The 17,104-nt window shown below is 40.6% G+C and overlaps 1 protein-coding gene across 5 annotated transcripts in view; it reads left to right on the forward strand.

The window, feature by feature from the left end:
- BMPR1B (bone morphogenetic protein receptor type 1B) overlaps positions 1-17,104 on the forward strand; it is a 677,368-nt gene that overhangs the window by 631,977 nt on the left and 28,287 nt on the right. For all 5 annotated transcript variants that reach the window (XM_077476573.1, XM_077476572.1, XM_077476577.1 and 2 more), the window contains 3 exons: positions 3,161-3,257; positions 6,605-6,743; positions 16,769-16,961. In XM_077476573.1, the coding sequence (XP_077332699.1) occupies positions 3,161-3,257; positions 6,605-6,743; positions 16,769-16,961 (429 nt within the window). The remainder of the gene's footprint in view (positions 1-3,160; positions 3,258-6,604; positions 6,744-16,768; positions 16,962-17,104) is intronic.

Consider the following 17,104-nt stretch of genomic DNA (forward strand, 5'->3'; position numbering starts at 1 on the left):
TGCAGAAGAGTAAGGCTGAGTGAGCCACTCAACCAAGTGTGGTGCGTCCTTTGCCATAATCGAACGCACCTTCTGCAATTTCCCACTTTGGCTCAAGCCTGTTGCTCCTGCCCTACCCCTACCACCCCTGCGGAAGGGCCTGCCTCTTACTCTGCCTGTCATTTTTTAAATGACCCTGTGAAAAAAGTCTCTAGAGAAGTGCAGTATATGTGGAAGACGGTATACAACACCCCGCTTCAATCTGTCGTTTTGGGGGGCCACTGGTCTATCACATCAGTTGTAATACTTTTTTCTAATTGCGTTTGCCACTCTTTGTAGTATTGGTGCAGAACCGCTCAGCAGTCACAATGCTGCACAGTAGAAATGCACTATACTGTGCTTTCTATATTTGAAAGTATTTTATACGTGTATTACACCCCATATATACTGCACACCGAATAGTACACCTATACCAGTCCTTAAAAGGACGTTTGTGGACCTAAAAGTAGCTAGCTAGTGAATTACAGACTGTCCCTGCTCCAAACAGAAAACTCTATCCCTACACTGAGAAAAGACAGCTGCAGAATCGATGGTCAGCACTGCAGTGCACTATAATATGCTTTCTATACTTGAAAGAAAGTATATTATAAGTGTATTACAACCCCTATATACTGTACACCTATACCAGTCCTTAAAAGGACGTTTGTGGACCTAAAAGTAGCTAGCTAGTGAATTACAGACTGTCCCTGCTCCAAACAGCAAACTCTATCCCTACACTGAGAAAAGACAGCTTCAGAATCGATGGTCAGCACTGCAGTGCACTATAATATGCTTTCTATACTTGAAAATATATTATAAGTGTATTACAACTCCTATATACTGTACACCTATACCAGTCCTTAAAAGGACATTTGTGGACCTAATAGTAGCCAGCTAGTGAATTACAGACTGTCCCTGCTCCAAACAGCAAACTCTATCCCTACACTGAGAAAAGACAGCTGCAGAATCGGTCAGCACTGCAGTGCACTATAATATGCTTTCTATATTTGAAAGAAAGTATATTTTAAGTGTATTACAATTACAACCCTATATACTGTACACCTATACCAGTCCTTAAAGGGACTTTTGTGGACATAATAGTAATAGCTAGTGATTACAGACTGACTGTCCCTGCTCCACACAGCGTCCTTTCCCCCTTTCCCTACACTGCCAAAAGACAGAATGTAAAATGGCCGCCAGATCATGTCTATTTAAAAGGTAGGGTGTATGTCCGTGTGCTGAAATGTCTCAATTGGCTGTCCTGTACCCCATGATGGATGTGTCATGGGTCAAAGTTCTTCACAATGTAAACTAATATGGCCGTCGCGAACAGCACCATAAGTCCGCCGGTTTTGCGAATCGCGAACGAGCAAAGTTTGCCGCGAACCGACCGCCGGGCGAACCACAAGGCCATCTCTAGTGTTCAGCCTTACATGTTTAGAAGTGGAGTAGATGCAAATGAAGGGAATTAGTGAAGCTAGTAAATGTATTTTAAGAAATATCTTCTTTTTTAAAGGTGGGTTTGATACTAATTTAATGCTTAGTCCCTAACTCTTTGTCTAACTTTTTACCTCAAGTATTGGCCCAATACATAATTTGTGTTATAAGCATGAATGTGAGGTTAGAGATCTTAGATTGTAAGCTCATTAAGGCCAGGGACTGATGTAAATTCTAATATATATGTAAAGCACTACATAAATCGACAGCACTATGTAAGTACCTGTAATAAATAAATAAATAAAGCGCTATAAACTAGTGATCCACATACTTTGTGCTGAAATGCATCTCTCTAGTCTATCCCATATTGAGGAGTATATGCATTTTCTAAGCACTGAAGAACTCAGCAGATACAGACATGGGAGCAATACTACGCTGACATTAGCCATATGGGTGGAGAAGAGCTGCTTCCTGAGGGATTTCTTGGAGTCCAACTTATGATTGCAGAGTGCAGTGCCAAAAAAAGAGAACACTACTATTCAAACTGAGCAAGTAAATTTCTGACCTGGGAATATATTGCAGATATCATTAGCTCTCTTAATGAGTTTATAATCTTTTTACTCATGTGCAGGTTACTTGAGTTTGTGATTAGAGTTGCAGATATGCAATTATGTACTTCTGACTTCCAGGCAATTTGAAACAGAAGGGAGCAGTGAAATGTAGCACTATCTGTTTTTGTTCTGTAAAACTCCTTATTTAATTCTTTAAGCTTCACATTAAGAAAGCATAACTTTTTTGATGCATTTTCATGTACACCGTAGTATTTGGTAAAAAAAGGGGCAACTAAATCAGTAATTGCTAAAGTGCACAAGGTGCTAGGGTAGACTAGTTCTGACCATGTTTATGTATCATCCTCACCTCTGCTGTAAACAAATGATCTATTTTTTATTTATTTTTTTAGATAGAAGAGGCTTCCTTTATTATTATGCTTGTAAGATGCACTTGTATGTATGAATACAATTTGTATCACCACAGAGTGGTACTGTGGATACGAAAATGTAGTATATAATGCCACATCCCTGATAAATTGGATTAAAGAGAAGATTGGTGGATGATGGACTCTATAGGCATAATACAAGTATATATTAAAAAAGAATATTTATTACAAAATTAGAATTGCATAAAAGTTAATAAAGTATTCACAAAAAATTGCCTTTGAACATAAACAACACACCACCCACATACACATACAGTATTATGCACAGGCTGGAGGACCGATTTGATCACTTTCCAGTACTGGTATAGAAAACGAAAAGGTGGTGTGTCATAGTTTAACTCAGCTGGCGGTTGATAATCCTTGATGAGAGTAGTAGAAAATATCCACGATAACTATTGTAATAATGTCTGAAATAGTAAGGGGAGAACCTCCCACTGACCACATCGCTCAGGTATCCGTTGTGTATAATTCCCAATGTGTATCTTAGGGAGTGAGGTTCCCTGGAGATCTCTGCTGATGACAGCGCCCAGCGTGATGGATGCAGCTGTATCCATGTTATGCCTATAAGTCCATCATCCACCAATCTTCTCTGTAATGCACTTGTATGTATGCCAGGGTATAATTAACATATTGCATCCATGGTTCAAATGGGCCCAGTGGATGCTGAGTGCATGTTTAACCCTTGTAATCTTTTGTTCTCCTCCACAGATTTTGTTGATGGCAGTATCCATTACATGGCTCTTTTTATCTCAGTGACTGTGTGCAGCATCATTCTGGTCGTGATCCTAATATTTTGCTACTTCAGGTAAAAACAATATTATCATGTGAATCAGAAAGAATCCAGTGCTATTTGGTATATGATTAGATTAATCAGATATCAGGTTGAAGACATTGAATTATTTTGTGGTGCTGATAAAAAGGAGTTGATAATTGCAAGTACCATCAGATTAGGAAACCTGTATCCGTGGACAATATGGGATTGATTTACTAAAATTGGAGAGTGCAATATCTGGTGAAGCTTGGCATAAAAAACAATCAGCTTCCAGTTTTTGTTCTCAAAACTTTATTGAACAAGCTGATGTTAGAAGCTGATTGGCTACCATGCACAGCTGCACCAGATGTTGCACCCTCCAGATTTAGCAGGGGTGTTTTATGAAATCAGTGGGCCTGCCATAAGTTGGGCCCCATTAGTTGATAAAAAAAAAATGATGTGCTTAGTTCACTGTGGCAAAGAGTGGACATGGTTTTTATTGGGGCTGGGGTATGAACTATGATTGTAAAAGACCTGGACTGTGTTTGGGAACTTGAAAAAGAGAAGTAGTGTGGCACGTGTAGCACAGTCCATCTCCCCCCCCCCCCCCTCAGGTCTGCATAATGCCCTCCCCTCTCAGTTTTCACAATCGCCCCCCCCCATAATCTGCAGAGTTCCCCTCTCTTCCCCTGTGCAGACTGGGGTGGGAGAGAGGGGAAAAAATGAGAAAGGGAGGGGAAAAAGAAGGGGCAGAGCAAGGGGTGGGGGAAAGAGGGGGTCATTCAGGATGCAGAAGGCTTACTCACCAATTATACCTCCCCCAGCTGGTCTATCACAGGTCGGCTGTGCACAGTGTGCGCATTGCATGCAGGAGACCGAAGTGTATGTGAGGTTGGGCAGACACAAATGGGAGATGGAGTATCGGAATTGGACAGGCAGGGGAGTGAGGAAGGGGCTAGGAAGACAGTCGTGACAGGATGACTGGACAGGCAAAGGAGCAGATGCAGCCTGACTCCCAGGCAAGCTAGCTTTCACTGCTCTAATTATATCACTATACCAGGCTGCTAGTGGCCTGACCTAGACTGTCAAGAAAAGCGGCAGCAATCGTCTCCGGTGCCTGAGCAGCCGAAAATTAATAAATAGTGCCATGGTTGCTACTTCTTTTTGAACCCCACCAATGAAGTTATGAGGCACAGGGGCATATTATCGACATTGTGCCCTGACACACTCATGTGTCAGGGTACAATGGGCCCTCCTTCCCGTGGGGCACTCAGCTTCTAGTTTTCATTGTCAATTGCTGTTAATGGAATATCTACCAGTGAATGGCTATTTACAGTATGAGGTGGTCATAGATATTTCATCAGTTACTTTACCATCTTCCCGTCCGGCCTATAGCACAATGATGACGGGGCAGTTGTTCTCCCATTCTAACTGGACTGATCACAGCTTTACTAGGAAGTGTTGGTTATTGGCATTCCGCTATTCACTGCTGACAGGGTGTGAGTAGAGGAGAGCCAGTAAGTGGCTCTCCTGACAGGGGAGTATCTGCACTGATAATCAGTGCAGTGGTCAACAGTGCAGCCTCATCAGCGATTCTCACCAGTGGCCACCTGTGATGCACACCAGTGATGCCATTCAGTGCCCATCAGCAATGCCAATCAGTGCCCATCAGTAATGCCAGTGTCCATCAGTAATGCCTGTCTGTGCCATCCATCAGTGCCGTCTATCAGTGCCCATCAGTGCTGCATATTAGTGCCTCCTCATCAGTGCCCATCTGTGCCATCTCATTAGTGCCTATCAGTGAAAGAGAAAACTTACTTTTATTTTTTTTTATTTATTTACAAAATGTAATAACAGAAACAAAGAAAAACTTTTTTTTTTCAAAATGTTCGGCCTTTTTTCATTTGTTTAGCAAAAAATAAAAGTCTATTGAAAGTATAGTTTGTAATAGAAATGTATGCTTACATCATTGTACTTCATGCTGTACTGACGTTTTAATGTGTGCAGCATCCTAGGTGCTATACCTTTGATGTGCATTGACGGAAATCATGCAAGGTACCCTGTAAAGTGAGATATGCATAAGTGGATGTAGAATTTGCTGCAACATATAAAAGAAAGAGGGGAAAAAAGGAGCTTTAGAGGGATATAACAGAAGCCAAATGAAGGTGAAGCAGTCCATAAAGAGTGGGGCCCTTCTTTACCACTGCTGGCCATCCAAGCCTCTCATTATAGTTCAGACCATAAAACATATGTTGTGGCATATGACTGATATTACTTACTAGTAGTGGTAATCTCAAATGCAAGCAGTCAGCAGTGCATATGCTGCTATTTTTAATGGAATAGAGTAAAACAAAAGGTGGTAGGCAATAACGGCAGGGCAGCTTTCAAATTTTCTGATGTTCCAATTGGAGACAGGCTGTAAAGTGGCGTCATAGTGGATTCTCATTGATAGTTCACATATATATTTAGCAACACTGACCAAGCACCAAAGGGGCACCAAACTTTTTAAATGTACACAGGTCCTCTGTTTTTTTTTTTATTATCCGCTGAAAGTGTGTGTCAGGATTGACTTCATTTTTTGCACCATATCAGTGTGAAGGTTCCCAAAATTGGGATCCTAAGATGTGGAAGGGGTGCCCCAAAAAGATAAGCAGAGGGCAAAAGACTAGTCACTAGTTATAGGCTCCCTGCAGCTGACCCTTTCCAGATTACTAATTGATAATTTTTTGTCCTGCATTGTCTTTGTTTAGAGGTGGTCATCTTGGTAGAGGCAGGTCTTTGCATCTTCATGTCAATAATATTGACCCGTTATTTATTAAGTGGTGGGGAAAAATCAAGAAGCAGCAGAGCAGGTGCAGAAAGCACATATCAACAGACTGAATGAACCAGAAGCAGGGAAATCCTTTATACAAATTCCCCCCCAGCAAGAACAGTGAACTGCACAGTGGTAGCAACTCCAAACACTATTCCCAACTCTTGTGAGGCTAGCAATCAGAGGCAGGGTGCCTTAGATGATCTCATGCAGCAGATACACAGTTATTATTATGCAGGAGACAGGAAATACACTGCTAATTTTCAGGAGTGATTTAAGGCAAAATGCGATTTACAGGGCACTGCAATTAAAGTTTCTAAATGTTCCTCATAGCAAATCTTAAGCTTTTGAGTTCAGGTCCTCTTTAATGATTGTATAAGAAATCTCAGAGACAAAATTGTTAAATTAAAGTCTTATTGTACAGTAGATAAACATATTCACATGTTAATGGCTCATTTAGAAAATACCATTCACCTGGAAAGACAGATGTGTGTTATCCATTAATTTAGTTGTTACTCTTATGGAAACATGACTAACATAATTGTATATAGTAACACTGCAGACTTACAGACGTTTTTTTTGCTCTCAGGTATAAAAGACAAGAAGCCAGACCCCGTTACAGCATTGGGCTAGAACAGGATGAAACATATATTCCTCAAGGAGAATCTCTTAAAGATCTAATTGAACAGTCTCAAAGCTCTGGAAGTGGTTCGGGGCTCCCTCTTCTGGTAAGAAAGTGGTATAGCATATTTAAATTGACACTCAGATATTTGTGTAATTTCACTGAAACTTTTTCATTAAAGAAAAGTTAACAGGACAAGTTATACAGTGCCTTTCAAAAGTATTCACCCCCCCCCCCCTTGTTATTTTTTGTGTTTTGTTGCCTCAAAACCTGGAATCAACATGGATTGTTTGAGGATTTGCATCATTTCATTAAAGAACATGCCCACAACTTTGAAGATTTTTTTTTTTTTATTGTGAAGCAAACAACAGAGGACAAAATAACATGAAAATCAATGTGCATAACTATTCACCCCTGTAAAGTCAATTCTTTGTAGAGCCACCTTCATCACAGCTCCAAGTCACTTTGGATATTTATGAGCTTGCCACATCTTACCACTGGGATTTTTGCCCATTCCTCCTTGCAAAATTGCTCCAACTCCTTCAAGTCGGATGGTTTGCGGTTGTGAACAGCAATCTTTAAGTCTGACCACTGATTTTCTATTGGATTAAGGTCTGGGCTTTGACAAGGCTATTCCAACACATTTACATGCTTCCCCTTAAACCACTCAAGTGTTGCTTTGGCGGTGTGTTTGGGGTCATTGTCCTGCTGGAAGGTGAACCTCCATCCTAGCCTCAAATCACACACAGAGTGGTACAGATTTTACTCAGGAATGTTCCTGTATTTAGCACCATCCATTTTTCCCTCAACCCTGACCAGTTTCCCAGTTCCAAGTGCTGAAAAACATCTCCACAGCATGATGCTGCCACCACCATGTTTCACTGTGGGGATGGTGTTCTTTGGGTGATGTGATGTGCTGGGTTTGCGCCAGACATAGCGTTTTCTTTGATAGGCAAAAAGTTCAGTCTCATCAGACCAGAGCAGCTTCCTCCATACATTTTGGGGGTTTCCTACATGTCTTTTCGCAAACTCAAAACCTGCCATTTTGTTTTTTGCTGAAAGTAATGGCTTTCTTCTGGCTATTCTGCCATTAAGCCCAACTCTCTGGAACATAGGGCTTATTATCGTCCTATGTACAGGTATTCCAGTCTCTGCTGTGGAACTCTGCATCTCCTCCAGGGTTACCTTAGGTATCTGTGATGCCACTCTAATTAATGAACTCCTTGCCTGGTCCGTGAGTTTTGGTGTGTGGCCGTCTCTTGGCAGGTTTGCTGTTGTGCCATGTTCTTTCCATTTAGTTATGATAGATTTGATGGTGCTCCTAGGGATCATCAAAGATTTGGATATTTTTTTTATAACCTAACCCTGACTTGTACTTCTCAACAACATTGTCCCTCACTTGTTTGGAGAGTTTCTTGGTCTTCATGGCAGTGTTTGGTTAGTGGTGCCTCTTGCTTAGGTGTTGCAGCCTCTGGGGCCTTTCAAAAAGGTGTGTATATGTAATGACAGATCATGTGACACATAGATTGCACACAGGTGGACATAATTTCACTAATTATGTGACTTCTAAAGGTAATTGGTTGTACCAGAGCTTTTTATGGGCTTCATAACAAAGGGGTACATACGCACATGCCAATTATCCGTTTTTTATTTCTGAAAAATAGTTTTATGTATATACAGTATTTCACAAAAGTGAGTACACCCCTCACATCTTTGTAAATATTTTATTATACCTTTTCATGTGAGAATGCTGAAGAAATGACACTTTGCTACAATGTAAAGTGGTGAGTGTACAGCTTGTATAACAGTGTAAATTTGCTGTCCCCTCAAAATAACTCAACACACAGTGATTCATGTCCACTGGCAACAAAAGTGATTACACCCCTAAGTGAAAATGTCCAAATTGGGCCCAAAGTGTCAATATTTTGTGTGGCCATCATTATTTTCCAGCACTGCCTTAACCCATTTGGGCATGGAGTTCACCAGAGCTTCACAGGTTGCCACTGAAGTCCTCTTCCACTTCTCCATGACGACATCACGGAGCTGGTGGATGTTAGAGACCTTGAGCTCATCCACCTTCCATTTGAGGATGCCCCACAGATACTCAATAGGGTTTAGGTCTGGAGACATGCTTGGTCAGTCCATCACCTTTACCCTCAGATTTTTTAGCAAGGCAGGGGTCGTTATCATGTTGGAATACTGCCCTGCTGCCCAGTCTCCAAAGGAAGGGAATCATGCTCTGCTTCAGTATGTTACAGAACATGTTGGCATTCATGGTTCCCTCAATGAAATGTAACTCCCCAGTGCCGACAGCACTCATACAGTCCCAGACCATGACAGACCATGACACTCCCACCACCATGCTTGACTGTAGGCAGGACACACTTGCCTTTGTACTCCTCACCTGGTTGATGGCAGACACGCTTGACACCATCTGAACCAAATAAGTTTATCTTGGTCTCATCAGACCACAGGGCATGGATCCAGTAATACATTTCCTTAGTCCGCTTGTATTTCGCAAACTGATTGTGAGCTTTCTTGTGCATCATCTTTAGAAGAGGCTTCCTTCTAGGACGACAGCCATGCAAAACAATTTAATGCAGTGTGCTGCGTATCGTCTGAGCACTCACAGGCTGACCCCCCACCCCTTCAACCTCTGCACTAATGCTGGCAGCACGCATGCATCTATTTCCCAAAGACAACCTCTGGATAAGCGCTGAGCACATGTACTCAACTTCTTTGACCATGGCAAGGCCTGTTCTGTTGAAATCGCTATATGGTCTTGGCCATCGTGATGCAGCTCAGTTTCAGGATCTTGGCAATCTTCTTATAGCCTAGGCCAGTGATGGCGAACCTTGGCACCCCAGATGTTTTGGAACTACATGTCCCATGATGCTCTACTACACTGCAGAGTGCTAGAGCATCATGGGAAATGTAGTTCCAAAACATCTGGGGTGCCAAGGTTTGCCATTACTGGCCTAGGCCATCTTTATGTAGAACAACAATTATTTTTTCAGATCCTCAGAAAGTTCTTTGCCATGAGGTGCCATGTTGATAGTCCAGTGACCAGTATGAGAGAGTGAGAGTGATAACACCAAATTTAACACACCTGAGACCTTGTAACACTAACAAGTCACATGACACTGGAGAGGGAAAATGGCTAATTAAGCCCAATTTGGACATTTTCACTTAGGTGTGTTGCCAGCAGTTTATACATTAATGGCTACGTGTTGAGTTATTTCGAGGGAACAGCAAATTTACCCTGTTATACAAGCTGTACACTCATTACTTTACGTTGTAGCAAAGTAAAATTTCTTTAGTGTCGTCACATGAAAAGATATAATAAAATATTTACAAAAATGTGAGGGTTGTACTCACTTTTGTGACATACTGTATTTTTCTAATTTTACTTCACCAACTTAAACTATTGTGTTCTGATCCATCACATATAATTCAGATTAAAAAAATGTAACTAAAGGCTGTAATGTAACAAAATAGGTAAACCGCCAGGGGGGGTAAATACTTTTGCAAGGCACTGTACATAACCTTATTGATACAGAACCATATTGTTGTGAAATAAGTTGACCATTTCTTTTTTGATCGTGTGCATTGTTTGGTCAGTTTATGTTTATGTGTTTTTAGATATGTGTTGTGATGCTAGTGATGGTCATATGTGTTGCTTTCTGCGTTAAAGTGCATTGCAGGCTTTATAGAAATGAATGGGAGAAACCCCAAAATGCATGAGAATGCATGTGTTCAACATGTGTAAACATGCATTACTTACTTTGTATACACAAGTGTGAAGCCAGCCTAAATATTTGGGGGGTTTGAAGACCATGCCTAGGGGCTGCTTGATAAGTTACTGTATATGTCAAAAGCTCCACCTTATCTTAAGGAACTTCTTAGATTGCAAAATCTACCGCGTTCCCTTCGCTCAACTAATTTGAATTGTTTAGAGGTTCCAAAAACTAGGTTGAAAACCATGGGGGATAGGGCTTTTTGTGCTGCTGCCCCACGTCTGTGGAATGCTTTGCCTGATAGTCTGAGGGTTTCTCAGTCTACTGAAAATTTTAAAAAGGGGTTGAAGACTTTTCTTTTTAGCAAATGTTTTGTAAATTAAGCGGTTTGTTTGTTTTTATTGTAACTATGTAGCACTTTGAGGTCTTTTGATGGAAAGTGCATTATAAATAAAATGTATTATTATTATTATTATTATTAAAACTTATAGCAAGTGTAAAGAATATCTTAAAGAACTCCGATGTTGATTTATTAACACTGAAGAGTGCAAACTCTGGTGCAGCTATGAATGGTAGAAAATCAGCTTCTAACTTCAGCTTGTTCAATTAAGCTTTGAAAAAAAAAAAAACCCTGGAAGCTGATTGATTCCTATGCAGAGCTGCACTAAATTTTGCACTCTACAGTTTTAGTAAATCAACTCCTTTGAGGCTTGAGTAAAGTTAGTTTAAAAAGTTTTAAGAATTGTATTACCTTCAGTCAGTGGTCATCAACCCTGTCCTCAGGGCCCACTAACAGACCAGGTTTGCAAGATAACTATAATACATCAAAGGCATTTGCTGCTCAGTGATTGTAGTATTCTAGTCTGCATCTCCCCAAGGCAATACATAAAACCTGGCCTGTTAGTGGGCCCTGAGGTCAGGGTTGAAGACCACTGTTCTATGCGACAGTGGATTTTAGCTATAGCTATGAGCATTGTTATATGGTGATCAAGGTCCATATTAGCATTCAATACTCCAATGACACAACTTGTTTTGTACACAGCTGTTATGAAGTATGAGAACAGCAATTGTTCCAATTGTATGTCTGGCCCTCAAAATCCCATTAAAATGCAGCAGAAGTGCCATTGATTAGTTTTTGCTTATTTTGAATGAATGAACAGCAGAAGATTGATCTAGGATGCAAATGTAATTAAAAAATACATAGCATTGCACTGATTACTGATGCGTGAATTTTATTTAAAATGGTTGTTTAATGTGATTTCTTCACATAATATAGGATAATAACAGCTTAAAACACATTTTTCTCTGAATAGAAGAACACTAGTACAACCATTATGATATCTACTAATCAGCATATTTTAAAATGAATGCATTTCTGCACAGTTCAGCCCTATACATTTCTTATGGACTGTGGAAATGGATAGGTTTTTATCCATTTTCAGCCAACATAGAAACATATGGGGCAAAGCTGCACATGAACAGAAGACAAAAAGAGGAAAACAATGCTGTGAGCCTCAGCATGAGATCTAGGTAAGTGTAGCACTTTTAGTGTGGAGAATGGGTTACATCGGGGGGAAAGGGGAGTGGCAAGAAGGTGAGGAAACTTTGTATGGAAACTTCTTTAAGCCAGTCATACATGGAACGAAATGTGGACAGTTCAGCAGAGACCAGACAAATATCAAATGATGTAAGGGCAGAAAGGTTGTACAAGCACCCTGTTGGATTTTTCTTCTTCTCGATCAGCGCCATATTTTATTGCCAGCAGCATTGATCAACGTATTCTGATGGTAGGGAAGTCTCCTCCCTGATGTCAGAATATAATGGTTCATTGGGTAGGATTCCCTCATCAAATCAGTTGTTTCTGTTTAACCCACTGGTTTTATCTGATTTTAATACAAACACTGTCCAAGAGCAAGAACGTCAAAATAAAGTTCAAACTCCCGCTATGCCTACTTGTGTCAGGGTAGTGACTTACAGAGTGCTGAAGCCATACAATGAGCTTGGCAGTCAGGGAACTAGTAATTTCAGAAGGAGAGGTCAGTAATAGCAGCCTTCATAGTTTTTCAGAATTGGTTTCTATTAAAGGATAACTCCACTTGTATACACTTAACTTTGTTATACTGACCTAAGGCAGTAAGATAATAAATTGTGTAAATGTATTTTCATTATTATATTATTTTGCTACAGTTGTACAGGGTCCTGACTTTCCACTGGGGCCATGTCAAGAACTCAGCTTTATTTTCTTGTTGCCAGGCAGAAACTGTAAGATAGATTTAAAACCACAGGGTATCTATCGAATCATTTCATGAACTGATGATTGTTGGACCCTATGCTTTAAAACATTTATATTCTCACCTGGATATTTTTAAACTAGGTGATGGGGGGGGGGGGGGGGGGTCCAGAGGTAGAGATAGTCAGCGTGGAACATATTCCAGAGGGTAGTATTAGTGGTTGGTTGACCAAAGCACATAAACCCAAGGTAAGTATAGTAGCAAGTCCAAGTTGCAATCTCGGAACACCCAATAAGAGGATAATATGCAACCAGTCTATACTACATGGCATGTTCCCCAATGCCAGGAGCCTGGTGGACAAGATGGGTGAACTAGAGATACTGTTGTACGAGGAGGATTTGGATTTTGTGGGAATTTCAGAGACCTGGTTCAACAGCTCTCATCATTGGCTTGCAACCATTCAATGTTATACTCTTTACCACAAGGATAGAGAGGGTAAAAAAGGGGGAGGGGTATGCCTCTATATCAAGAATAAGGTACAAGTGAATGTGAGAGATGACATCACTAAGGGAGCTAGGGAGGAGGTGGAATCCTTATGGGTAGAGCTCCAAAGGGATGAAGCTAAGGGGAAAATAATACTGGGAGTATGCTATATGCCCCCTAACAATTTGGATTAGCAGCAAGGATTGGAAGTGTTATTATAATGGGGAATTTTAATTATCCAGACATAGACTGGGCAGAGGGAACCACGCATTCATCTAAGGCTCGCCAGTTCCTAAATGTCTTGCAGGACAATTTGATGGGTCAGATGGTAGATGCACCAACTAGAAATAAAGTGTTACTGGATCTACCAATTATCAACAATACAGACCTGATCACGGATGTGGAAATACGGAACAATTTAGGTAACAGCAATCAGAGGTCAATTGACTAAATCACACAAATAGGAAACATAAGGGGAATACAAAGACACTGCATTTCAAAAGTTGCCAACTTCCCTAAACTACAAACCTTGCTACAAGGCATAGGTTGGGATAAAATCATAGAAACAAAGAACACGTAGGAGAGAGATGGGTTTGCTTTAAGAGCATATTAAATAAGGACATTAGCCAATGCATCCCATTGGGTAATAAATTTAAAAGAGCAAACACAAGTCCTGGATGGCTTAACTCCAATGTAAAAAAAATCATATAAAAGCAAAGGAGAAGGCCTTCAAAAAATACAAGGTTGAGGGATCATCATCAGCATTCAGACTTTATAAACAATGCAACAAGAAATGTAAGGGTGCAATAAGGATATTCTATATAAGATAGAACATGAAAGACACATAGCGGAGGAGAGCAAAACAAATCCCAAGGAATTCTTTAAGTATGCAAACAGTAAAAAAGGGAGGACAGACCATATTGTCCCTATAAAGAATGAGGAAGGACATCTGGTTACAAAGGATGGGGAGATGGCGAAGGATTTGAATTTATTCTTCTCCTTAGTCTTCACGAGGGAATTGCATTTCCATGCGGTGCAGAAAAATGCATGCTCTCACGCACATTTAAACACCGTAAGAAGTGTGATCCGGCCTTTAGAGTTCGAGTACATGATTTTCATTGTGAGCAAAAGTTTCATATTTTGTTAAAATAAAGGCACCTCTGCCCACAAGTGGCCAGGTTTATCGCTCATTTCCACCTCTATACTAAAAATGATGCATGCTGCATTTATGAGTATGAGTATGAAGTGCCCTGCATGGTCCCATTCAAGTCTATTGAATGCTGTCTTTCAGTACTACAGTGTAAAACATGTCAAATGTTGTGCCTGTGTGTGCCTCGTGTATATTACAGCATGAATGAGCTCATAGGTGTGATAGTGTAGATCTCTGTAATGCCAGTTAGCCTTATATAACATTTAATTCATTGCATGTTAAACAGTATGATATTCACCGATTAGCCATAACTTTACAACTACCCACCTAATATTGAGTAGATCCCCCTGTGGCTGTCAAACAGAACCTGTTGCTGCCTAGGCAGCCCTCACGCATCGGGGCCTGGACACCATTAGACCTCTGAAGGTATGTTGTGGTATCTGCACCAAGCCGTCAGTGACAGATCCATTACATCCTGTAAATTGAGAGGTGGGGCTTCCATTGATCGGACTTGTTTTTCCAGCACATCCCACAGATGCTTGATTGGATTGAGATTAAGAGAATTTGGAGGCCATGTCAACTCCTCAAACCATTCTTAAACTATTTTTGTAGTGTGTGAGTATTATCCTGTTGAAGGAGGCCACTGCCATCAGGCAATATCATTTTCATGAAGGAGTGTACTTGTTCAGCAACAATGTTTAGATAGCTAGTACGTGCCAAGTAACATCCACATGAATGGCAGGTTTCCCAGCAGAACATTGCCCAAAGCATCACTGCTGGCCTGCCTTCTTCCCATACTACATCCTGGTGCCATCTTTTCCCAAGGTAAGTGACACGCACGCACCCCACCATCAGATTTGTGTAAGCCCTTGTACACACGGTCGGAGAATCTGTCGGAATGAGTCTTATCGGACCGTGTCGTCAGATAATCCGACTGTGTGTGGTATGCATCAGACTGATTCCGTCCGAATCTCCGTCCAACCCAATTTTCCAACATGTTGGAAATATTTCCCGACCAACTGGGCCGGACGGACCTAATCCGTTCATGTGTAGAGCAGTTTCATCGGACCAAGTGCACATGCTCAGATCAAAGTCCTACATCAAAGCTATTGGCTACTAGCCTGAATGTAATCCCATCGTAACGAAATTACGTCATCACGTTCTGAAAGATCGGATTTTTCGCCAACTTGGCCCGACCGTGTGTATGCAACAGTTTCGGACACAATCCGTCGGACTAAATCCGACGGGCAAAATCCAACGGATTTGGTTGGCAAAATCTCCGACCGTGTGTACGTGGGCTAAAAGAAAATGTGATTCATTAAATCAGACCCCTTCTTCCATTGCTCTATGGTCCAGTTCTCTTGGTCACGTGTTCATTGTAGGTGCAGTTGGCTGTGAACATGGGTCAGTCTGCAGCTATGTAGCCCCATGCACAACAAACTGCGATGCCCATTTATTCTGCTTTCAACACATGAACTTTAGGGACAACATGTTTACTTGCTGCCTCATATATTCCATCAACTTTCAGATTTCATTCTAACAAGATAATCATTGTTATTCACTTAAACTTTCAGTGGTTATAAAGTTATGGCTTATTAGTGTATGTGGGTGTCACTCTTCCACCCCTTCAGATATTCACCTATAGACCCCAAAACTCAAAATATTGTGATAATTTAGCAATCCTAAGATCATATCTATGTGGCAGTATTATAATCAATAATATTACTATTGGGCTTCCTGAATAATATCTTCATAATTATACACTGTGTCAGCACCCTTGTTTAGCAAACAAATATATCATACCTTTGATTTGCAACTTTCCATTGACATGCTCCAAGAAAAAGGTCTACTGAAAATACAATATGTGATATTAATGGTCTGCATATGCAGCTATTATGGATGTAATGCCTGACACTTTGAAACATTTGTTGTGTCTACCTCCTCTACTACATACTGCAGATACACAACATAGCTTACAAATAACACAGCATAGCCGTTTACTGTAATGTAGCCAGTTAGTACTTTGTAGTTAGTACCTTGTGGTGTTCTTTTTAAGAGTGTTGTGCACCCTGCTTGAATACTGCCACACATGTTGAACAAAGTTGAATTCTAACACTTTCCCTGTAAAATAATAATACAGTTTCCCTAACTCAAAGCAGATGAAAATAGAAAAAGGGCAGTGTCAATTGCAATACATTATTAAATCATTTTCCACATTAAAATTTCTGATAAAGTAAGCCCATACATGTGGGTGGCAGTAAATGAACCAAGATTTCCCTAGCTAAAAGCCTTTGTCGGTGGTTCTCCAAATGACAGCATATTTTATTTTACAGTACCGGACTGCACAGCACCATGGTAACATTTCCAGGTACTCTTGGGAGGAAACAGAAATGGTGCATGTAGTAAAATAAATCTCCAGTGATATTTAGTTTTCAATTCCTTGATATTTATTCTGGATTAGTCATATTAAATAGTGGGTGGTCGTTTACTTTTGCAAGTAATATTTTGTTTGTTTTGGACTCATTCATAGGTGCAAAGGACAATAGCAAAGCAGATTCAAATGGTGAAACAGATTGGCAAAGGGCGGTATGGGGAAGTATGGATGGGCAAGTGGCGAGGAGAGAAGGTCGCAGTCAAAGTGTTCTTTACCACCGAGGAAGCCAGCTGGTTTAGAGAAACAGAAATTTATCAAACCGTGCTCATGAGACATGAAAACATTTTAGGTAAGTTGCACTTTTAATGGAGCTTTACTGTAATATGTCAGCTTTATGTAGCCTAGGCACATAACATAAGGTTATCTTCTAACAGGCGAAAAGTGGAACAAGCATCAAGTGCAATTAGAGTAGCAGAATGCAAAGCATGCTGT

Source organism: Lithobates pipiens, unplaced genomic scaffold (assembly GCF_037356315.1).
Source record: "Lithobates pipiens isolate NorthernLeopardFrog02 unplaced genomic scaffold, aLitPip1_a1.2 Scaffold_13, whole genome shotgun sequence".
NCBI classification, from domain to species: domain Eukaryota; kingdom Metazoa; phylum Chordata; class Amphibia; order Anura; family Ranidae; genus Lithobates; species Lithobates pipiens.